The sequence below is a fragment of the Bactrocera tryoni genome, unplaced genomic scaffold (assembly GCF_016617805.1).
Source record: "Bactrocera tryoni isolate S06 unplaced genomic scaffold, CSIRO_BtryS06_freeze2 scaffold_517, whole genome shotgun sequence".
NCBI lineage: Eukaryota > Metazoa > Arthropoda > Insecta > Diptera > Tephritidae > Bactrocera > Bactrocera tryoni.
Window position 1 is genome coordinate 655,448 of NW_024396204.1, and position 23,661 is coordinate 679,108.

Sequence of the window (23,661 nt, forward strand, 5' to 3'; positions counted from 1 at the left end):
TTACTACTTATTCCAAGCGAAGCCAGGTCCTTCTCCACTTGGTCCTTCCAACGGAGTGGAGGTCTTCCTCTTCTTTTGGAGGATGGAGTTATGTGTAGAAGTTCACGCAAATGCGGAAAGTTTTCTGATCGCCATTCACTTGAGAGTGGCGAGAAACGATTCTTTTACATATGGCTCAAGCAGCTCACGATTTGCGGTCTTTGACCAAGTATCCTCTGGGTAGCCTAAGAACATCCGTTTGAAGGTGAGCTAAAGTGAGAAGGCGAAACCTTATGTAGGGTTGTGCGCTGGGCTTGGGAACCGCCACGTAAAAAAACACCCCCAATGAAAAGAATCAACAGCCTCGGATGAGTGACCTTGGCAAACGAAATAAGGACTACGAATTGAGTACATGCACCTGGAATGTCCGGTCCCTTAATTGGGAAGGTGCCGTTGCCCAGCTGGTTGATGTGAAGGCGACTTTAACGCCAGGGCGGGCAAAGAAGGTATCTTTGGCACGACGGTCGGTAAATTCAGCCTCCACAAGGAAACATCCCCAAATGGGTTGAGGCTGATCGACTTCGCCGGGGCCCGATATATTGTTATCTATAGTACTAGATTCCAGCATAAGAAGATTCGATCTCCGGATCGAAAAACCACCAACCAGATCGATCATGTTGTGATAGACGGAAGACACGTCTCCAGTGTTTTAGATGTGCGTACGCTCCGAGGTCCTAACATCGACTCGGACCACGATCTTGTTGCAGCCAAGATTCGCACCCGCCTCTGTGCAGCAAAAAACGAACGCCAACAAACACAATGAAGGTTCGACATCGAGAAGCTGCAATCACAACAGATAGCCGAACGATTTTCTACTCGACTTGCACTCCTGCTCTCTGAGTGCACTCGTCAACAACTCGGTATAAGGGAACTGTAGGACGGCATTTCAAGCACCTTACGTACAGCTGCAACCGAAAACATTAGTTTTCGGAAAATGCAAAAGAACATATGGTACGACGAGGAGTGCCGTGTTGCAGCGGAGAGAAAACAGGCCCCAAAGGTGATCTAGTCACCGCTGCCCAGAGCATACTTAATTCTCCAGCCTGATGAATGGCAGTGAACGCACAACGCCAGGAGAAGGCGAACCCGATTCACCAATCGATGACGATGAAGGAGACGTTCCATTGCCCGACCATGAAGAAGTTCGAATAGCATCCGTCTGAAAAACAACAAAGCAGCGGGGGCCAATGGATTACCGGCCGAGCTATTCAAACACGGCGGCGAAGAACTGATAAGGAGCATGTATCAGCTTCTTTGCAAAATATAGTCGGATGAAAGCATGCCCAACGATTGGAATTTAAGTGTGCTCTGCCCAATCCACAAAAAGGGAGACCCCACAATCTGCGCCAACTACCGTGAGATAAGCCTCCTTAACATCGCGTATAAGGTTCTATCGAGCGTATTGTGTGAAAGATTAAACAACAACAAACTGATTGGACCTTATCAGTGTGACTTTAGACTTGGCAAATCAACAACCGACCAGATATTCACCATGCGCCAAATTTTGGAAAATACCAGTGAAAGGAGAATCGACACACATTCGATCGATCTTCGTCGATTTCAAAGCTGCTTTTGACAGCACGAAAAGGAGCTGCCTATATACTGCAATGTCTGATTTTGGTATCCCCGCAAAACTAATACGGCTGTGTAAAGTGACGTTTAGCAACACCAAAAGCTCAGTCAGGATCGGGAAGGACCTCTCCGAGCCGTTCGATACCACACGAGGTTTCAGACAAGGCGACTCTCTATCGTGCACTTCTTCAACCTACTGCTGGAGAAAATAATTCGAGCTGCAGAACTTAATCGAAGAGGTACAATCTTTTATAAGAGCGTACAGCTGCTGGCGTATGCCGATGATATTGATATCATCATCTCCTGTCATCAAACAAACAGTCGTCGCACTCGCGACTTGAAACTCACGTCACTGTTGACAGTCATAACTTTGAAGTTGTAGATAGTTTCGTATATTTGGGAATCAGTGTAAACACCACCAACAATGTCAGCCTGGAAATCCAACGCAGGATAACTCTTGCCAACAGGTTCTACTTTGGACTGAGTAGGCAATTGAGAAGTAAAGTCCTCTCTCGACGAACAAAAACCAAACCCTATAAGTCACTCATAATTCCCGTCCTGCTATATGATGCAGAGGCTTGGATGATGACAACAACTGATGAGTCGACGTTGCGAGTTTTCGAGAGAAAAGTTCTGCGAAAGATTTACGGTCCTTTGCGCGTTGGCCACGGCGAATATCGCATTCGATGGAACGATGAGCTGTATGAGATATATGACGACATTGACATAGTTCAGCGAATTAAAAGACAGCGGCTACGCTGGCTAGGTCATGTCGAATGGACGAAAACACTCCAGCTCTGAAAATATTCAACGCAGTAGCCGCCGTGGGAAGCAGAGGAAGAGGAAGACCTCCACTCCGTTGGAAGGACCAGGTGGAGAAGGACCTGGTTTTCTTTAGCTTATCTCCCCTTAAATCAGACACAAAGTGGAAAATTTACCTAGTCTCAACCAAGTGACAGTGTTAATAAAGTGTTCATTTTACAGATAATTCCATTAATCTTGCCAGTTGAACATCAACGTAGAATATCACGGTTTTGTCTTGCGTTTAATGTTGTGCTAACACGGCTTCTGCTCTTATAACTTCAGATTACGCAAAACCAGCATCACTACGGGTGTAGTCGACCGTTCTGAACCCATTAAGCAAGAATCAGTTGATCGCTTGAGTCCGCTGACCAACACAAATGGGCTACAAGGCGGCTTAGGCTTCCAATGGACTGATGTTGCGGTGGATTTGGAGAAATTTAGCGACTTTGAATTGGAATGTCTGGCGCGACCAAATGAGGTCAGTAAAGGCACATTGCTCTGTGCATTATGAAATATAGTATAATTTTCAACATTTCAGTCACAAAATCAAAATCATTTGTGTGCCAATGCTAGTGGAAACGGTGGTAATACACGGCGACACACTGTAGGACCTGGTGATGTGGCACACGAGCAAGCACTTGCCAACCCAAATGTGGCGCCAATCAATTTCAAATGTTCTCCTGAAAATAAGGATGAGACTGGCCCATACTTGCCGATGAACCTGCCAATGTTACAGAATCAACCTTTGCACAATTTAACTATTAAGGATCAGCATCTTTTGAAACCTCCAATGGTGATGGGCGCAAGTAAGATTAATAAATAATTCACATGCTTGTCTATTAATTGTGTGTTTATCTACTTAGGTTCATTTGGACGTCGTGCATCAGATGGTGGTGCAAATCTGCATATTTATTATCCCTCGACGGGGAGTAATACGCACCAAGTAACTGGGCAAACGCAACAGATGGAAGGAAACACGTACTATATTAACCCGAACGTAGCTAATACGAGCGGACTGAGTGGGGCCTCGACCGATAGACATACGGTGGCCAGTATGCGTGAACAAACCCATTTATCTCAATTGGGAGTGGGAGATACTGTTAGCGAGGAGAACAGCGAGGAGATACAAAAGTAAGTGCAATGATAATTGAACTGCGCTTGAGCAAATATAATTCGTTTCATCCATGAAAAACGAACTTCTTCTATAGTTTGTAAGTTTTATTAAACTATCAGTAACTCAGTAAACTCAAAGTTATCTGCTATATTTTAATTTTTTCGGAGCTTTAGATATGATTCATCTCACGGTTTATGAAACTTCAAATAACTTTATACATAAAATGCTTTCTTGTAAAGAATTTAAAAGATATCTTAAAGATATTCTAAAAAAATGTATACAAATTATTGTTAAAAATTATTCATTTTACATACACATTCATTATCAGATATATTCAAATTCGTGGAAAACGACACACAGTCAGTTGCACCGAAGACCTATCAATACAGCACCATCCGGGCGAAACTTGCCCAGTTTGTGGTGTATATGAACCGCCTGTAGTGCCACAAATTCCCACAATCATGTCGCCACAGTCGGGAACTGGCGGAACAAGTGGTGGTGGTGGAATGCGCACGCGACGTACCGGTCTACTTACAGTTACGGAACGCCCGCCAGGTTAGTTGAAAACATTTCACATTCTTATTGCTCATATGTTTAATAATCTGCTAAACGAACGCTGTATAAACATGCTCATAACAGCAAATCAATTTAAAAGGCTTGCGATGCGCATGCGCAGGTTCGCTATATTGCAGTTATTACTCTATTATAATACTATTATCACACTTATACATATGTATGTATATTTATATTTGAATATACAAGTACTACGAAATAATAACTGCTGATTTTTTAAGTTAATTTTCTGTTTCATTATAAACTTTCTAAACTTATTTGTTTTTATTACATATTAACTTTATGTTGTTTGATTTAATCAATTAAATTTTACTTTTCGTTCTCTTTTCGTTTTATATATTCATACATTATAAACAAAACGTTAAAATTTATTTTATTTGATTTTTGCTTGGATATAATGTATATTGTATAATCAACTAAAAACCAAAATGCCGTGCATTACCTCCACCATTTATCGATCGGCTCTTCCCCTCCTCGACGTATACCATAACACCAAACCATCCATTCCTTTATCCTTCCTTGCATCATAGTTATTAGTCCCGAACTCATACGTGAAGTGGAATCGCGTATGAATCGAAATTACCTGCCACCTGCTTTGAAAATGCAGCAACATCAATCGCATACACATTCTCATTGCGCACCGAATCCCACACTCAGTCAATCCCCTCCCACGAGCAGCCTAATGACTTACCATACGTCGTCAAGTTCCAATATTTTGCCAGCACAGGCATTGAGCAATGCAGCTTTGGCGGGGCAACAAGGTCCTCCAAGCGCCACTGGAAATAATAGACGAGTCCATTTCAAGTCCACAAATAAACTTCCAACAGTCCAAGAAGTTGGTAAGTTTTTGTTTTGCGTTATTTTAATTTTAATTTTAATATTTAATACGTTTATTTTCTGTTTAAGATGATTTTTTGTTAAATTTAAGTATAATATAGTAATTTCTTTTTATTTTATTCTTTTCTTTTGCTTTTTAATTGTGATAGTTAAACTATGATTTTCTTAACGAATTGATTAATTAACATGCGAGCATATAAATACTAATATATATTAAAAAGCTGTAACAAAAAAATATGGATTTATGAATCTATGTACAGACACTGTTTACAACAATTAAAACTCCAAAATTATTATGTATGTATGTCTAATTATAAAAAAAGAGTTAGCTTTTTTTGCTTGCCCAGGCATACTGCGTATGGCACCCATAGGTTTGCGGTATCAATATTTTAGCATTGAAAATCAGTGCGCTACTTACACACATTAACCACTTAATTACGTGCACATATTCCCGTTATATGTTTTCTCGCTTACAATATTATTTGTTCAAGGTTACTGAAATGCAGCAAGTGAACTATTCAGAAAAGAAATAAAGTTGTAATACTATTATAAGTAGTAGTTGAAAGATCGCATTTAAATTAGAGATTCAAAGAGTTCGCTAAATGTAGACATTTCTCAATTAAAAAGCTTTATTTTGACTAGTTCAGAAGCCTTTGAAAATGATTAAAAAATAAATACATTCATAGTAGGATGAAACTCATCGCAAATGAAAAATAAAATAACAAACATTAAGGGAAAATAATTTACGGGTGATCTGTGGTCAGGAAATCGGTTTGAGGCTGAATTTTTAATAGATTGGAATGGTTTATCTCGATTTCCTTTAAAACTACTAGTCCTATTAAAAAGTTATATGGCAATATTGTAAGTGACGAAAAGATCCATAATATTTGAATACAGACAAAAGTCTATATAACTTCAAAATTTATATGAACGTTCAATTAATATTATTTTTATATGTAAAAATTAGGAGAAAAAATAAAATGTTGTAAACTTAAAATACAGTAAGTTTAAACCAAATTTCGTGAAAGAAACACATTTTTTGTATAAGATAAAGATAAGAAACGCAATAACTTGATTATTTGATTTTTTTACACTGATTTTAAGGTTATGTGAAAAAAACTCTTTTTCCAAAAGTGATAAACTTTTTCAATACCCACATGACAATGTTCATAAAACTTTTTCTTTAGGACTGGTAATTTAGCCGGAAATCGAATTAAACCATTCATAACGCTTGCTATTTTATATTTCTTTTCAGATTTGATTTATCCTACTATTATTTTTTTGCTTTCAAAAATTATATGCCCTGGTCTAATAAGGATATATGCATTTTTACTCAAGAATAAACATAAAATTTCGAATATTTCCGTGTAATATACATATAAAATATATAAGTAATAAGGATAAATAAATTGTAATTATGCCAATTGTAATAAATAAGAGTTTAGCCTGTCATAACTGTTATATGAATATAAATATCCACTCAACATATAATCTTATACTTACTTTTTCCTCTCCCAATGCATTTTTATCTTTATAGGCCGATATAGCCCAGTACGACGTGCTTCAGAAGGCTCTAAAACGCAATTCCAAGGACCGCTGCAAGAATGTCAGTATCTACAAAAAGTATCGGCACAACGTAACTTTCTAATCGCTCCAACACCCCCACTTTCTGAGAACTCGATTAGTTTGCCTGGTAAGCTTCCAAAATTGAAACATAAAACTTTTAAAATCGTTATTCTTAAATACATTATTCATTTTATGAAGTTGTAAGTCCAATGACATGAAAAAGTTATGAATTCCTTTCAGACATGCTCACAATTTCTTCGGAAATTAAAACCACATATGTATGCTATCTGAATTACATCGAATATATATACATACGAGGTGTTTTCCAACGTAAACAGGACTTAAAAAAAACAGAACAAATGGTTTTTTCGGCAAAATCAATTTATTTTATTCAAAATAGTCTTCTTCTGCTTCAATAGAGCTTTTTGCATGGTCCAAAAGCATGTCGAACGAGTGTTTTAGGTCGTTGGCCGGTATGGCCGCCAGTATGCCGATGCAAGCCTTTTGAATGGCCTCTACGTCTGCATAACGCTTTCTTTTCATAGGAAAATGCATTTTTCCGAAAAAGAAGAAGTCGCACGGTGCCATATCAGGTAAATACGGAGAGTGGTTAATGGTTCAAATATGATTTTTGGTCAAATAATGGGTCACAAGCGTCAATCGATGAGACGGCGCATTATCGTGCAACAAACGCCGAACACGTCGAATACGGCGCACCAAATGCTTCAAAACTCCAAGGTAGCGTACCGCATTAACGTTTTGGCCGGGTGGAACAAATTCTTTGTGGACAATACCCTTGGAATCATAAAAACAAATCAGCATTGACTTCTCCATGCGAGATTTTTTGTGTTTCGGCTCGTCCGATGTCTTCCATTCAGCACTCTGGCGTTTCGTTTCGGCATCATATTGGAAACACCACGTTTCGTCACCAGTCACAATATTGTAAAGAAAGTTTTTGTCCTTTTTGACCTCATTAATGATGTCCTTCGAGTGTTGGATTCTGAGCAATTTTTGTTCGTCAGTCAATTTGTGCGGAACAAACCGTGTACACACCTTTCGTAAGCCCAAATGTTCGGTCAAAATGCGATAAATCGATGTTTTGGAGATATTCAATTCCATTTCCATGAATTTCAATGATGATTTCGGCTGATTTTTGATGAATTCATGCACAGTTTCGATGGAATTTCCGGTGATCACGGATTTTGATTGGCCCACATGTTGATCGTCATTTTTGTCCTCACGACCACTTTGAAAACGTTCAAACCACTCGTGCACTCTGCTACGGGATAGGCAATCATAGCCATAAACATGCTTCATCATTTGAAATGCTTCGGTAAAAGTCTTACACCGATAACACAACTTATAATGCAATAACTCCACTTCCAATCGATGAAATGTCATGATATTCTCACTGGACAATTGATAAAGATAGCAGATTCTAACGCACCAGTCGACATATAGATGGCGCCACAAGGGGGCGCTATATTCACTTTGGATTGCACCTTGTACATAATTATATTTATTTAGTTTTTGTGTCAAGTTCTGACTTAAATACTTTAATCAAATTGAATTTTACCCATTGCTGATTCGCTCACGCATCGAATTTATTGAAAGTAACGGATCTAACATTCTAGTATTATGAAAACTTCCACACATTAGTAAATAAGTTTACAAGGAAATAAATAATATGCATAGTATATGTTTCAACTTCTTTTCCAAAGGTTCTCCTATACACGGTAAGCCCGCTCCACATATGGTGTTCCGACGCGGTCAGGATCTGGAAGTTCCACCAGAAGCAGTGCGTGCTCTGATGCCACATCTGGATCGCCTCGTCAAGGAGCACCGTCTCAGTACAGAAGTGGCAAACAAAATTGTTTCTACTGGAATTGTGCCTTTGGACTTGGCCTGTCATTTGGGATTGACGGCACATTCCGGAAATGTCGCAGTGAGTGGTGGTCACCTAGATATGACGTCAATGCATCAGGCTGCAATGTATAGTTTAAGTGTTTCGCCACTATCTTTGCCAAATAGCGCCAATACAAGCGTTATCGGCGCTATGAGTGGACCCCTAACTACTCAACAACCATCTTGCAGCCACAATATGGGCACATACTCGAAACAAATGTTAGGGAAAGGACCGTATCAACAGCAGCATCATTTTGGACTGGTGCATCCACAAATGCACCATCCTAGTAATGGTATTGTGGGACAATTCAGTCACATAACCCTTAGTCAGGGTGTGGTTGCATCTCCGAGTGGTGGACTCTTCAGTGGTTCAAATAGCAGCAGTGGTTGTCAGTCACCAATCTATAGTAGCTTTAGTGGCTCTTCTTCGCCAAATCCTTATATTCCAGGCACTGGACCATTTAATTCTAACTCCATTAGTGGCAATGGTGGTGGCGGATCTTCGCCACTTCATCAAATAACCAAAGGTATTTCGGTATTATCTACGGGTGGAGGCGGTTCCATTACCCGTGGCACATCAGCTGCTAGTGAAATTGCATCATCCGCTACGTCCATAGCTTCAGCTGCTACTGCTGTCAATCAGCCCTTAGACCTTTCCATGGATGTGTGTACATCTGACCACAATACTGAGATACCAATCAATACGTTTGCTCAACAACATGTGAATTGGATGATACCACAGTTATCTACCTTTGATCTCAAACCTCTAAATTTGTCCCCAGCGCAACCTGTACGAGTGGTACCCACGCCTCCCGCCTCTCCTAATCTCTGTATAATACAAGAAGAGAATGCTAATGGACAGATGCATCATACAATTTCAACTGGGACACCGCATGTCGGTTGCACCGGTGGCCTTATCAATGAAGACATATCATCTTTTCAACCTTCTCATCCACAAATATGTCTTACGGACGTGCAAGGTAGCGAAATCACACTAGTAGCATTGAGTTCGGAAAATAGTCGAGATAGTGATTGCGATTCACTGGAACCACCCGCACAGCTGATGTCTTTGCAAGTGAGTTTTTCTAAAAATATTCCGACTGTAAATGCTTTGCTATTTTTTGCAATTTTTTGATCACCAATAAATCGAATTTGATGTGGTAATACGACCTGGATCTTTTTTAACAGGGCCTCATAATAACTGAATCCTCCAGTGATATGCCTTCGATCACACGCGGTACCGGACGTAAAACTAGTTTGGAGTGTGCAGGTGATAGCTCGTCAATCCGTTTGGAAAGCGATGCTAGTGCAACGAACAATGTTAGCGAGTCGAATCGCCGCGGAAGTGATAAGTCCCTTGGCTTCTCCGACGATTCATTAAGTAATGATTCCAACAATCTGTCACCATGTCAAGAACCATCTGCCAGTTCAGGTTTTAAATCGGAATCGCATTCTGAGATTGGCGATCATACGGAGGGACATTTGTCGCCCGATTCCATTTGTGACTCTCGCCGTATGTCCGAGGAAATGTGTTACGAAGTTCCGTTACCACATGAATGCTCTAACCTCGATCCGACACGCATACTGGAATTAGTCAAACAAACCATCGACCAAACAATGCCACCGAAAGGAGCAGTCCTTCACAAAGGGCTGTCTGAAGAGTATAGTGGCGTAGCTGGTGCTTCGAGTGCGAATGCTGAGGCACGTATAAGCAATGCTTCGAATGCTACCAGTGAATCATCGGCAACCTCAATGGACACTAACAGTAGCACCTCCGGCTGCTGTGGGAGCTTTGTCGGCATCGGCAGCAGCACAAGTACAAATCTCAGCTTAGAATACTCGGGCGGTTTGCAAATAGAGTTACAAGTGTGCGAAGGTCGTAGCCGTGACAACCAAATAGCCGGCAAAGGTATCAAACTACGACGCATCTCGGGGGACCAATTCGAATATGGAAAATTATGTCAGCAACTGATCAATAAGCTGACCATGCAACAGGTCGCTGGTTAAACAGATTACAGCGGTAACATCGCGACCATGATCCCCAAGTTCCTTATACTTACATACATATGACGCATTGCAAAAAGAGTGCATAAAGTGTTAGTAACGTAGCATTTACCAAATAAAAGACAAAGACATACACAAGGAACAAACATTCATATACTAATATCGTGATAGAAGTATCTATAGTTGACAAATACGAAAAAGCTTTGCCAATAAATTAATTTAAAACAAGTAAATATCGTACATAATTAGACTCCTAACCCCACTTTTGTGTACGTAGACTTTTTGCAATTAAATATGATAACATTTTTAATATTACGAAAACGATTCAATTTTCATCTACACTCACTCTGAATGATGTACATAAATATTTGGTGTGTATATATTTAAGAATCGCCGGAATTGATCAGGTTTTATTGATGTTTGTATGGTAAATAATGCGTTCATTTTGGCTTTTAGAGAACACACACGTTAATGTACAAGGTGTGTATGTGTGCATATTCGAATATGCATTATACATAGTATATGTATGTAATTATTGCATGTAGATAGACATGTGTGAAAGTTCGAAATTATTGCAAAATGCATATAAAAAATCGTGTATAAATGCTAAGTGAAACTTCTCGTAAATAGAACTACATTTTTATGTACATATGTATGTAGCAAGTAGGTAAATATAACCAGAAAAAATCATAAAGCATATGTACATATGTGTTAATGTATCTGTATACATACTCGTACATATATATAATTACTAAGGTGATATCAGCTAATATTTTCGTCTTGTGCAATGCAAAATAGACTTGTTAAACAAATTTTAAAATTTTAAAAATATTTTTGTCATTTGCTCATGCATAGACAGTAAAATAGTATAAATTTTACTATTTTAGTTATGCATTTGAAATTCGTATTAAATATTAATAAAAATGTTTATAGGTATAATGTATATTAACAATTAAAATTATAGTTAGTTTCCAAACAATTTTAATTTTTTCCGATAATAATAATAAATCTACAAATGTAGATTAATGAAATTCCTCGCAGACAGAACAACATTTCATACATAAGTAGACACACACACAGAATATACATACATATATATCCCATACATTTGAACATTTAAACATGTATGTAGCTCGATTAAAACATTAAGAAGGTCAAAATCCGCAGGAATCTTTCGCATAAATTCAGCACGCCAAGTACGCACCTAACAAAACGAAATTTCAACTGCAATAAAATAAATGTCTGCATATGCATGAGGCAAATGAACGCTACCAAAAAACATCCATTTAAAAAAATGTATGTACATATGTAGCATTGAAATTTTTTAATTTCAACATAAATATAATAACTTCTGAAACCACTAGGCGAAATATATTGCTCATTTCATAGAAAAGTGTTATTTTGGCATTATTAAAAATATTTTACATCATCGAAATTAAATTTGCATTCAAAATGTAATACGTATATTAACTGTGGAATATACATATGCGGACCCATATGTACGTACCTATCATTTTTCAACCTTATTTATCTGTCCAAATGATTTTGTTAGTAGGACACATTTTTAAATTTTAGTGTAATCAGATGTTGTTATTCCTAGTTTAAGGAGAACAGCAAGAAGCTCACTACTTTCTAATGAAATTCGAAGTGTGCACATTAACATAATTCTGGTTGCCTTAAGTCAACAATAAGATTTTGTTCTACAATTTTTAACTTTTGGCACACCAGCCGGAAACCATATTTTCAACCCGAAGAGCTCCCTCGGCAGCAAATGCGGATTGGTGTCCGTCGTTACCGAATGAGTTTCATGCAGGAATTACACATAAACAACTTATTACACAAATATTGACCGAGTGCAAACAAAACCCAGAAAATATTCATTCTTTTATACAGAATATATAATTATATTATTCATATATGTATGTGTTGGCGCTAAGTATGATAATTGTATGTAATTTTATTTAATCAAGTAATATACATTATCAAAAGTTGTACAACTTCACTTGTATATATATAGCGCTATTAAAGACAGCCAGAAATGTATGCAAAAAAAACAAAAAACAAGTAAACGCTTCAATAATATTCTTCAAGTGCAACATCAGTAAGAATATAAATTACATTCCATGTAGTAAAATATTTGCATAAATAAATTAAATCAGCCTTAGGGGACCGAACTATTAACTTCAGCTGATTTCATTTCAGAAATAACTCGTAATTTATATGTTTTACTTTTGACTGGTCTTTAGCCCATATCTAGAAATGTCAGGTCGACAAAACTTTGAGCATTTCCTAAAACAACTGATTGGCAAGTAAAGTACTGTTGTTGCCGTACAAGTAGCAGAGCAGGCATTTGTATGTACATATGTAGAATATATGAGGATAATGGTTAAGTAGTTATCAGCTTTTATTCAAGTGCAGTATTTAGAATTTTAATCATACTTCCAATATGCCTCAAACTCCAAATCCTTAAACGCAGTTAACCCACAAAGTAGTGTTACGTTTCTTTATTTAAAAAAATTTTTATGTGTTAATAATTTTAATTTTTGTGTTTTTCAACTCCATGTTTATTATTTTGTTTTGCTTAAATTTATGCTACAAATATACAGTAATAGCTACCATTAAATAAACACTTCTTAAGAAAATGTTAAAAATTATGTGAACTGATGTACCATCAAATTAATTTTGTGGAATGTGGAATTTATTTAGTAAAAACTAATATATTGTTTATATAAAATATATATGCATACATATATATGAAGACTGCTGTGATTTAAACTAATCTAATAATATACATATGTATATAAAGTAACAGTTATAAACTTACAAAGCTCTAAATTAATGTCTTAATAAATTACGAATAATAAAATCAGAATTAATTGTTTTCTTATAATTTTTTTTATATTTTAAGTTTAATTTGATTAAATATGTCTGCATATATGTACATACATATGTACATTTGAAGATAATTGGTGTTTATGTACATATTTTACAGACGCTTGGCGAAGACGATTGAAATAACCTGATTCGTTCCAAAATTTAGTTAACTAAAGAATTCATAATCATTGCACCTTATTACCCTTGAGTGATTTCCAAAGCAGGAGGATAGAGCTATGTGTAAAAGTTCGCGCAAAAGAGAAAAGTTCTCTGAGCGCCATTCACTTGTGACCAGAAACAATTATTTTACAATGGCTCAAGCAGCTCATGACTTCCGGTCCTAGACCAAGTAAACCCTGGGTAACGCAAGAACATCCGTTTAAAGCCGAGCTAAGGTGAGAAGGCAAAACATCCCCTCCACAGTGTTGTGCGCTGAGGTTGATGTCCTCGTTAGAGCAAAGGCTGACATCACCGCCGTCCAAGAAGTGCAATGGACGGGACAAGTACTGAGACGAGTAGATCCTTGTGACATTTACTGTAGTGGCAATATAAAGGAGCGTAAATTCGGTGTGGGAGGGAGACTCCGTTGCCGAGTCCTGCCATTCCCCCACATGGATGAACGTCTAGCCACAATCCGCATCAAAGCGGGGTTCTTCAACCTATCCCTACGCCCCGACGAAAGAGAGGGACGATGCGAGTGCACCTGTGAGAGCTGTGTTTCTCTAGCACAACGGTCGGTAAATTTAGCCAACATGATGAAGCATCCCCAAATGGGTTGATGCTGATCGACTTCGCCGGGGCCCGAAATATGGGCCGATGGATTGCCGGCGAGCTATTCAAATACGGCGGCGAAAAACTGTTAACGAGCATACATCGGCTGCCTTGTAAAATAGGGCCAAACGAAAGCATGCCCGACGATTGGAACTTAAGTGTGCTCTGCCCAGTCCACAGAACGAGAACTCCACAATCTGCACTAAGTAAGCCTTCTCAACTTTGCATATAAGGTTCTACCGAGCTTATTGTGTGAAAGATTAAAGCCCACCATCAACAAGCTGATTGGACCTTATCAGTGTGGCTTTAGTCCTGGAAAATCAACAACTGGGTATATATTCACTATGCTAAATCTTGGAAAGACCCGTGAAAAGAGGATATACACACACTCTTCGTTGATTTTAAATCTGATTTTGACAGCACGAAAAGGAACTGCCTTTTAGCCGCTATGTCTGAATTTGGTATAATACGGCTGTGTAAACAGTCGTCGCACTCGCGACTTAGATCCCACGTCACAGTTGACAGTCATAACTTCGAAGTCGTAAAAAATTTCGTCTATCTTGGAACCATTATTAACACCAACAACAATGTCAGCCACGAAATTCAACGCAGAATAACCCATTCCAACGAGTGCTACTTCGGACTGAATAGGCAATAAGGAAGTAAAATCCTCTCTCGACCAAACTCTATAAGTCACTCATTAACCTCAAAATTTTATGAGTCGACGTTACGAGTTTCCGAGAGAAAAGTTCTGCGGAAGATGGAGAAGGACCTGGTTTCTTTTCAAATCTCCAATTGGGGCCAAACAGCGAAAAAGAAGAACGATTGGCTGTCGTAAACTCAGCTATAACGCGAAATTGGTGTCTATGACAGTAAAGAAGAAGAAAACCTTATAACAAAAAATTTCGAATACAAGATTACGAAACGTATTTACCGTTACTTTTTTCGGTTTAGGCTGTAACAATTGTTACAAAACCGTATTACATTATAGCCGCCATTATATGACGTTATACTTATAGAATGAGAAGATGAAGCATAGAAGAGAAGGTAAATTGAAAACAAAAACGTAAACACTTTTCTTAATTTGGGAAATAAACTTATTTTATTTGTTTATAGTGCAAGAGTTTTAGGGAAATTAATAGAATAATGGTGTAAAAAATATATATTGCACATATGTACATATGTATGTATATATTTTTCTGTTGACAACATAATTGCTAATTAAGTAATTAAAGGAATGATTAATACTGATTGTGCTTGATAAGAGGCAACAGTGAAGAACCTGCCTATTACACCTTTCCCACAACAGCCTGTCTAATAGCGGGATTCTGTAACCAGTCTCTAGTCTCTATTTGAGACATTTTGAGGTAAAGTCTCGATTTGAGACTAGTGACTATTCACTAAACAGTCTCTAGAGTTAGTCTCAAAATATTGCCTCAAATTTGAGACCTGATAGCTAGCAGGTCACAAAACTAAAAAGAACTCTTGTCTGTCATTTTGAATGTACTGAATAGAAATCATCATAGATATTAATCGATTGTCGTTTTTTTTATATTTTGTAAGCAATTCAAACACGAAAAGGTTAAAAATAAATCAATTTTACATAAACTTCGTAAATATTATGAAACAAAGTGAACATATATTTTTATTTTTATTGATAATTATGTTTTTTGACCATGTTATAGAAAATTTAATATTTGTTATCGACATATTAATTTTCATTCAAGTGTAAAAACATCTCTGAATAATGAAATGTAATAAATTTTGTGATTGTCACTTACAGAATAGCAAAATCGTCTCAAGTCTCAAAAATTGTCTTTAACTTAAAATCTCAAATTTAGAGACTTGAGACTGTATCACAGTACAGAATCGCACGGTAAGCCTCTTCTGCTTAGTTAAAAATTATTGAAAAGGTGGCAACGCTACTGACGCAAATAATCTGGTGTTTTTTGATGTTTGACAAATTATTTTCCTTGTGAGAACATAAAATTAAAATAAAAGTTTTTACTTCACAAAATGTTATGCCGACTCTGTTTAAAAGATTCTGATTGCTGCTTGGAAATATTTGACGTTAATGGCGAACAATTGGAAATTGCGGAAATATTGAAACGACACTTCTGGTTCCAGGTGTTTATATCTACAAACCAATCATCAAAATTCATGTGAAAATATTTTTAATTGTTTAATTCCTATTTCAATCTTTTGCTTCAGCCTCTGCCTTCTGACACCATTTCAACGGTGATATGTCGAATTTGTTGGTTAAAAGTAAGCGATTTCCATCAATTTTATTTGACAATAGAACAAGCACATTCGAGTCTGAGTGGTACCTGCGTGAAACTTGAAACCGTAACTGTGACTGATCAGGATTTTACTGAACAGTCTGTTCAAATTAAAGAGGAATGTTTAGAATATTTAAGCATAAATGAGAAAGTTGAAGAATTGATTAATCCATTATATGAAGCAGAATTAGACCATAGTATGAATGAGGATTCAGAAGAAGATGAAATAAAAACCAAAGAAATTAAAAATGAGTCAAATGCTGTAAACATAACAGGTCAGTCAATAATTTCACTAGTATAATAATAAATGAATAGATGTATAGTAATTTCTTTCATTTAGAAAAAATACCGAGACAAAAGCGGAAATATGTGCGAAGGAAACAATGTAAAAAAATACTGGGAAAGAGTAAACTGGATGAAGATGAAGACGACAGTGAAGATGATGATGATGATGATGAGCAGGAAAAACCAAAACGGCAAAAAGTTATTACCTCAACGCCACAAGACGATGCTATGGTTAAAAAATACATTCCCATGGGCTGTGAACTTTGTACATTTGTGGGTGAAGACTTCACCGCAATGGCTAAACATTTCCGTTTGCAACATCCCATGATTAAACCGTACATTCGTTGTTGCAACAAAAAATTAAATAAACGGTTTAAAGTTGTTCAGCACGCGTATAAACACGAGGATCCTGATTTTTTTAAGTACGATAATTGTTGATTATTTTATATTAGTCCTCCTAGAAAATGGTAAAATAACTAATTAACTGCATTCCAAACGCTTTTACTCTAATTTGCTAAGAAATTAATATTTGAATACATATTTTAATAATGTATTATTTTTAGATGTCAGGATTGCCAAAAAGTGTTTTCTGATCGGTACACTTTAAAATCTCATATGATTGCTGCGCATGCCCCAGAGGAAGAACTCAATTTCGCCTGTGACCAATGTCCCAAAAAGTTTTCACGAAAGCATTTATTAGAGTTACATCGGCCTTCACATGTACCAATGGATGAGCGCTCTTTCATATGTGATCAATGTCCAAACAGTCGATTTGCTAGCAATCATTTATTGAAAATTCACATAAGCATGCGTCATCGTCGGGCAACTAACGTTTGTCATGTGTGCGCTAAAGAGATTCGGGATAAAGCATCATTTGAAAAGCATGTACGTTTACATTTCGAAGACAGCGGACCTCGTGTTAAATGTCCACGACCTGATTGCGATCGGTGGCTTAAGGATGAAGAAAATTTGCGGCAGCATATGCGTCGACATAATGATGAGGGACTGGTTTTCAAATGTGATGAATGTAACCGCGTTTGCAAAAATCGTCGCGCGTTACGAAGTCATATACTTTATGTGCACTCAAATGAAGTTTTCACCTGTGAGGAGTGTAATAAAACTTTCAAAAAAGCAATTACTTTGAGGGTGAGCAGGAATATTACTTTTATATATATGGCCATATGTAGTCATAATTAATAGATATTTACATAAATACATAATTTTAATACAAACTCGTTCTTCAGGAACATATGGCACAGCATACTGGTGAAAGCCTCTACAAGTGTCCATTTTGTACTCGAACTTTCAATTCAAATGCTAATATGCACTCGCATAAGAAAAAAATGCACCCTATTGAATGGGACGTGTGGCGAAAAACGAAACAAGGGAGTTCACAGCAGTTGATAAGTAAACAACAGAGCACTTTGTAAATAAAATGCATAGCAGTAATAATAGCTATTACTAAAATTACCAATTTCAGAATAAGTTTCGTTTATTTTTTGTTACATACATAAGTAGCCCCTATACAGGGCTTTTCCGGAAAGTAAAAGGACTGAGTCGATTTAAAAAATGTATTGAACCAATCGTTACAATTCTTTAAAAACTTTCAAAATAGGCTCCTTCTGCGTCGATGCAGTACTGCCAGCGCGTTTTCCAAGCAGTGAAGACGTCACGGAAGGCACTCTCCAGAATAGCTTTCAGAGTCGAGGTGCATGCTGTTGGATCCCCTCTGTCGTCTCAAAATCCTTGCCTTTCGTCGGGAGAGGCACATCTGGGCTGTAGGGCGGCTGTGGAAGCGTTGGGATGCCGACCTTGAGGTAGCTGTGTGAGTAGGGGCGCAGTTGTGGTGCAACTTCCAACCAGCAGCGATGTCTTATCGGACTCGATTGACTCTTCGTTTGAGTCTGTTTAGTTAAAAAATTAAACGAATGCTTAGTTGACGGTCTGAGTTCAAAACCAAAAAACTGTTGCTATACACGTTTGACCGATTTCCGAACACGAACTCGTTTCAGCCTCTTGTTTTGATTCAGGATCATGATTAAAGATCCAAGTCTCTTCCATAGTGATGAATCGACGCACCAAATCCACTTTATCCTTTTTAGAACGCTCTAAATGTTGCTGAGAAAGTCGCAATCGAATGTGTTTTTGTTCCATTGTTAGCGAATGCGGCACCCATTGTGAACACAGCACTTAAATTTTACTAAATCTCTCTCTGTCAATCGACGATCTTCCAAAATCATATCCTGTATTTTGGCTATGATTTCTGGTCTTCATGCGCTTTTTGGACGTCCTTCACGTGGATCGTCTTCAAGGCGTGAACGACTAGGTCTAAAATCAGCAACCAATCTTTTTACTGTTCTAATCATAGGTGAACAATCATAATACACTTTTAACATTCGTTCGTGAATTTCTTTTGGTGCTTCACTTTCCAAAAAAAGAAATTTATCACTGCACGATATTCAACTTTTTCCATTGTAAAAAATGCTGTGACCCGGTGACGCTAAATGGTTTGTAAACAAAGAATGAATTGACATATTGAATGAAATGTGTACCAACAAAACTAAAAAAATTTGAGCTATTAGCAATGTCCTCTCCTATCGAACGACAAAACTTTTTGAACAATACCAAATCTTCTGATATATATGTACCAAATCGCTGTAGTTTCATTATGCTTTAAAATATATTTATTGAAATTAAAAATTTAAATGACATTTAAAATATTAATATAAATATATAATTTAAATATTATTATTTTATATTACATTATATTAAATATTATTATTTACAATATTTTAAATATCCTACAAATATTTATATAATACTTGTACATATGTACAATGTCACACACAACGTAGTTTTAAAATAATTTGCTCATAATAAAAAAATCCATTAACTCAAAAATTATGTCTACATATACTTTTGAATAATAAAGTTAATTACATTACACAAATGAATTTGAATTCCCACTTTTTTTAATTAATTTATTTGTAATGCTAAATAACATTATTATAATAAAATAGTAAAGCAATCAATTACTATCTTTATGTTTCATTTATATCGGTTATATTCTACATGGGTGAGTTCAACGCACATGCAAAAACACTTTTTCACCACGAGTTAAATGGTCTATTCGGAAAAAATATACACATTTTCTTTGCATACATAGGTAGACGTGTTAATAACGTGTGAACCAGAGAAAGTAAATTATGGTATACGTTCTCTGGCTTTTTTCTTATAGAATATAACCGAGTAGAAATTAAAAATGAACATGGTAAATTTTGATAATACGCAACTCATATTGGTGAATATGAACTACCGCCACCCTGATTCAACACAGACGGCCATGTTAATTTTTGTTTAAAATTTAAGGTTTCGCTACTTCTTTATACATTGATTTGTTCTTTGTGATGTATTTAGTTAGATTAAAATAATTTTTAATATGTTTTGCAAACTGTGTGACAAATATTCAGATGGTTTGCTAGGCATATTCGATGAAGAAGGTGTTGAAATGGGTATTGCTGATATTATCGGGTTACACTTTTGGTTTAAGGTACATATATACATACATATGTATATTGAATAAAGATTTCTTGTATAGATCCTACATAAATAATTTTAGTTACACTCTGATGATGACATATATGCAGCGATTTGCCCAGCGTGCTGGTTAAAATTAAGCGACTTTCACCGATTTTATAAGATGGTAGAGCAGGCTCATTCGGTACTTGCAGATAACAGCATTAAAAAGGAGCCCCTAAGTGAATTAATGGACATTGAATTTATTGATCCTAATGTAACTATTAAAGAAGAACCCGATGAAAAGACAAATTCGAAGGCTAAAAAGTCAACAGACAACTCGAGTGAGGTGATAAATCAATTTTGCGAATTAGAAGTGCCCTCTTCAATTAGTAACGAAGCAACAAATACTGAAACGGACTTGCTAAATCCTTTTAGTGAACTAAGCTCCCATAAAATAAAAAATGACATTTTCGTGAAACTTGAACTTAAAAATGGTGCAAACAATTTACCTACAATTGCAGGTGATATAAATATATGTACATATGCACGAACACTTTTTAACGCTTTCATATTATTTTGCATTCTTAAAGGCATAAAATCAACAAATTCAGAAATCCGAAAAAAGCAAAAATACGTTACACTTCAATTTTTAGGCTCTAAAAACATGAAGCGTAAAAATGAAAGAGATGAATCTACAAAACCAAATGATTGTCCGAAAAAGATTAAAGGTCGATCAAGTATTAAATCGAGTTCGGAAGACAAAGAGATGGTTAAAAAATACATTCCTATGATCTGCGAGTTGTGCACCTTTATCAGCGAAGACTATTCTTCTGTTAGGAAACACTTCCAAAAACAGCATCCAAAAATAAGATCATACGTAAGATGTTGCAATAAGAAATTATTTCACCCTATTGAGATCGTACGTCATGCGTATAAACACGACAATCCTGAATTCTTTAGGTATGTTAAATATATGGATCTATGTTATGGTTTATAATTATAATTCCGTTAAAGGTGTAAAGACTGTAAAAAAAATTTTGCGGAACAGTCAACACTCTCCCGTCATATGATAACTGCACACGCACCAGAGGAGGAACTAAAATACAATTGTGATCAATGTCCTAAGAGATTTCGTTGCCAAAAGAAACTTGAAATTCATAAGAACTCGCATGTGCCCCAGAACGAGCGAATATTCGTTTGTGACCTATGTCCTAATAGCCGCTTCGCCAGTAATGATCTTTTGAAAATTCACGTATGCAAGCAGCACGGTCGACCAACCAATGTTTGTCATGTGTGCGCTAAAGAGATGCGAGATAAAGCGTCATTTGAAAAGCATGTGCGGTCGCATTTCGATGATGGTGGTCCGAAGGTAAAATGCACATTGGATGGTTGTGATCGTTGGCTCAAGGATGAAGATAATCTTCGACGACATATACGAAGATTACATACCAAAGATCAAAAAGCGGTCACATGTGATACATGCGGGCGGGAATGTAAAAATCAAGATGCATTAACAAGACATAAATATCGTGTTCATTCAAATGTCGTATTTACCTGCGAGGAATGCAAAAAGACTTTTAAGCGAGCGATTCATTTGCGGGTAAAAATTAATTCATTTATAATAATTTTATTTAATTTACTCTATCAACGCAAAATTATGTCAGTTTGTCTATATACGTATTTTCAGGAACATATGGCACAACATACTGGTGAAATTCTTTACAAATGTCCATTTTGTACGCGTACTTCCAATTCAAATGCAAATATGCATTCGCATAAAAAGAAAATGCATCCCCTAGAATGGGAGAATTGGAAAAAAACAAATAATGGAAGTTCACAGCAAATATTAAGCAATCAACTGGAAAATACACAAAACTTGTATTCATTATATAACAATTAATACATAACCAAAGTGAATGTTTTTGCATTATATACACATACATACATATGTATTTATATGTACAGTTAGTATAATAGCTCTTGACTGTGGATATTTTACTATTATCAAATAATGTATGTCTTAAGACTCCACATTTTATGTCACAAATACACTTAGCTAGGGTGAGCTTAACCACCAGCCACTTATAGTGGTGTAATCGCTATATTTTCTAAGATTTAAGTGCTAATGTTTTGGCAAAGTTATTGAGTTTTCAGTTGTAAGACTTTCATTTGCAATAAATTTGTATATAGAGTGGTGGCCTTACAATTGGAAACGATATGCTAGAGAAGATCGCACATTGTAAATGCGTGTGCCGCTATTCATAGTGTGGACAATGAACGGGTTTTGTAAGTGAATACATGGCAATTTGCTAGTTGGTTATTAAAAAAAATCAAATTGATTTCCCGGTTTGTGTTTCTTGGCTGGCTATGCAATTAGAAACGTGGAGTTTTTATGCTCTTGCACCCAGTTGCTACAGAGTATTATAGTTTGGTTCACCTAAAGGTTGTACGTATCACCTAAAAGTAAACGAGATAGATATAGAGGTATGTATATATACATAAATGATCAGGATGACGAGAAATCCGGTTGGTCCGTCCGTCCGTCCGTGCAAGCTATAATTTGAGTAAAAATTGAGATATCCTTGGAATTTGGTATGTGGTTTCCTTAGTACAAAAAAAATCGAATTCATAGATGGGCGTAATAGGACCACTGCCACATCCACAAATCGCCATTAACCGAAAACATATAAAGTGTCATAACTAAGCAATAAATTAGGTGGTACAGAGTGAGCAAAAATTTAAGAAAAGTATATCCTAAACCACTTAAGCTACAACAAGCGAATTTTCGGAGAACAAAACTTCTACCGACAGTGTGAAAATGGATGAAATCGGAGGATAACCCCGCTCACTCCCCATATAATGGTAATGTTACATTAAATTTTACCACCGAGATGGTATGAGAGAGCCGTATGGGAGCCAGTATGAAAATCGGACGATGGGCGTGGCACCGCCCAGTTTTTGGCGAAATCCCATACGGGAAAAATCGATTTGGGCAAAGTTGGTACGTGGCATTCTTCTTACATTCTTATGTCAAATTATAAAAATGGACAAAATCGGACAACAACCACGCTTACTTACCATATACTCGTAGCACAATTTCAAATTCCACTTGATTTGTTCAGTTTCCAGTACACAAATCAAGATGCAACTAATATAACGGGATAAAACTTTGCACAAATAATGTCTTAAATATGTACCACTTTATGACGAAATATTGTTCAAATCCAATCGGATGGAAAATCATATGTAAGGCTTTCTCCAAACATTACCCTAAGCCTCAGGTACTCTGTATAAACAGTATGACTCAAAACACACCTCAAGGATAGTTAAGAGCTGGTTTTCGAATAAAAATACTGATGACCAGCGCAGTCGTCCACAAAGTCCCTATCTCAACCCAATTAAAAACTTATGGGCAATTGTGAAACAAGACCTTAAGAACAAAACCCAGTGAAATAATAACAAATTGTTTCAAATGGTTAAACAAAGTTGAAACAGCAGATTAGACATTGGACTTTAAAA

General features: G+C 36.6%; 3 protein-coding genes across 5 annotated transcripts in view; all 3 read left to right on the forward strand.

Moving 5' to 3' along the window:
- Nucleotides 1-12,629, forward strand: part of LOC120781285 — a 29,525-nt gene extending 16,896 nt beyond the window's left edge. Inside the window, exons 5-12 of one of the 2 annotated variants that reach the window (XM_040113481.1) lie at nt 2,698-2,893; nt 2,954-3,221; nt 3,279-3,546; nt 3,858-4,084; nt 4,633-4,941; nt 6,477-6,632; nt 8,227-9,485; nt 9,599-12,629. In XM_040113481.1, the coding sequence (XP_039969415.1) occupies nt 2,698-2,893; nt 2,954-3,221; nt 3,279-3,546; nt 3,858-4,084; nt 4,633-4,941; nt 6,477-6,632; nt 8,227-9,485; nt 9,599-10,417 (3,502 nt within the window). In that variant the 3' untranslated portion in view covers nt 10,418-12,629. The remainder of the gene's footprint in view (nt 1-2,697; nt 2,894-2,953; nt 3,222-3,278; nt 3,547-3,857; nt 4,085-4,632; nt 4,942-6,476; nt 6,633-8,226; nt 9,486-9,598) is intronic. The other variant, XM_040113482.1, reaches the window with a different exon arrangement.
- Nucleotides 12,630-16,003: 3,374 nt separating this feature from the next.
- LOC120781262 (transcription factor grauzone-like) lies at nt 16,004-18,197 on the forward strand. The gene is made up of 5 exons (XM_040113417.1): nt 16,004-16,186; nt 16,271-16,613; nt 16,679-17,045; nt 17,187-17,769; nt 17,868-18,197. Exons 1-5 carry the CDS (start codon nt 16,076-16,078, stop codon nt 18,051-18,053), a joined length of 1,590 nt encoding a protein of 529 aa, XP_039969351.1. The 5' UTR covers nt 16,004-16,075; the 3' UTR covers nt 18,054-18,197.
- Nucleotides 18,198-19,890: 1,693 nt separating this feature from the next.
- On the forward strand, nt 19,891-22,333 carry LOC120781261 (transcription factor grauzone-like). Of its 2 annotated transcripts, none has more exons than XM_040113416.1 (5): nt 19,891-20,173; nt 20,243-20,663; nt 20,733-21,102; nt 21,157-21,742; nt 21,807-22,037. In XM_040113416.1, exons 1-5 carry the CDS (start codon nt 20,063-20,065, stop codon nt 21,939-21,941), a joined length of 1,623 nt encoding a protein of 540 aa, XP_039969350.1. In that variant the 5' UTR covers nt 19,891-20,062; the 3' UTR covers nt 21,942-22,037. The 2 variants fall into 2 exon arrangements, with proteins under 2 accessions (XP_039969350.1, XP_039969349.1); XM_040113415.1 differs by having other exon boundaries at nt 19,953-20,173; nt 21,830-22,333.
- The last annotated feature ends 1,328 nt before the right edge of the window (nt 22,334-23,661 follow it).

Bases quoted from the DNA above. Each gene is read 5' to 3' on its own strand.
- LOC120781262 (XM_040113417.1), top strand. From the start codon at position 16,076: ATGTTATGCCGACTCTGTTTAAAAGATTCTGATTGCTGCTTGGAAATA. The intron at 16,187-16,270 runs GTGTTTATATCT...CTTTTGCTTCAG, and splicing joins AACGACACTTCTGGTTCCAG to CCTCTGCCTTCTGACACCAT. The intron at 17,046-17,186 runs GTACGATAATTG...TATTATTTTTAG, and splicing joins GAGGATCCTGATTTTTTTAA to ATGTCAGGATTGCCAAAAAG.
- LOC120781261 (XM_040113415.1), top strand. From the start codon at position 20,063: ATGTTTTGCAAACTGTGTGACAAATATTCAGATGGTTTGCTAGGCATA. The intron at 21,103-21,156 runs GTATGTTAAATA...ATTCCGTTAAAG, and splicing joins GACAATCCTGAATTCTTTAG to GTGTAAAGACTGTAAAAAAA. The intron at 21,743-21,829 runs GTAAAAATTAAT...ACGTATTTTCAG, and splicing joins AGCGAGCGATTCATTTGCGG to GAACATATGGCACAACATAC.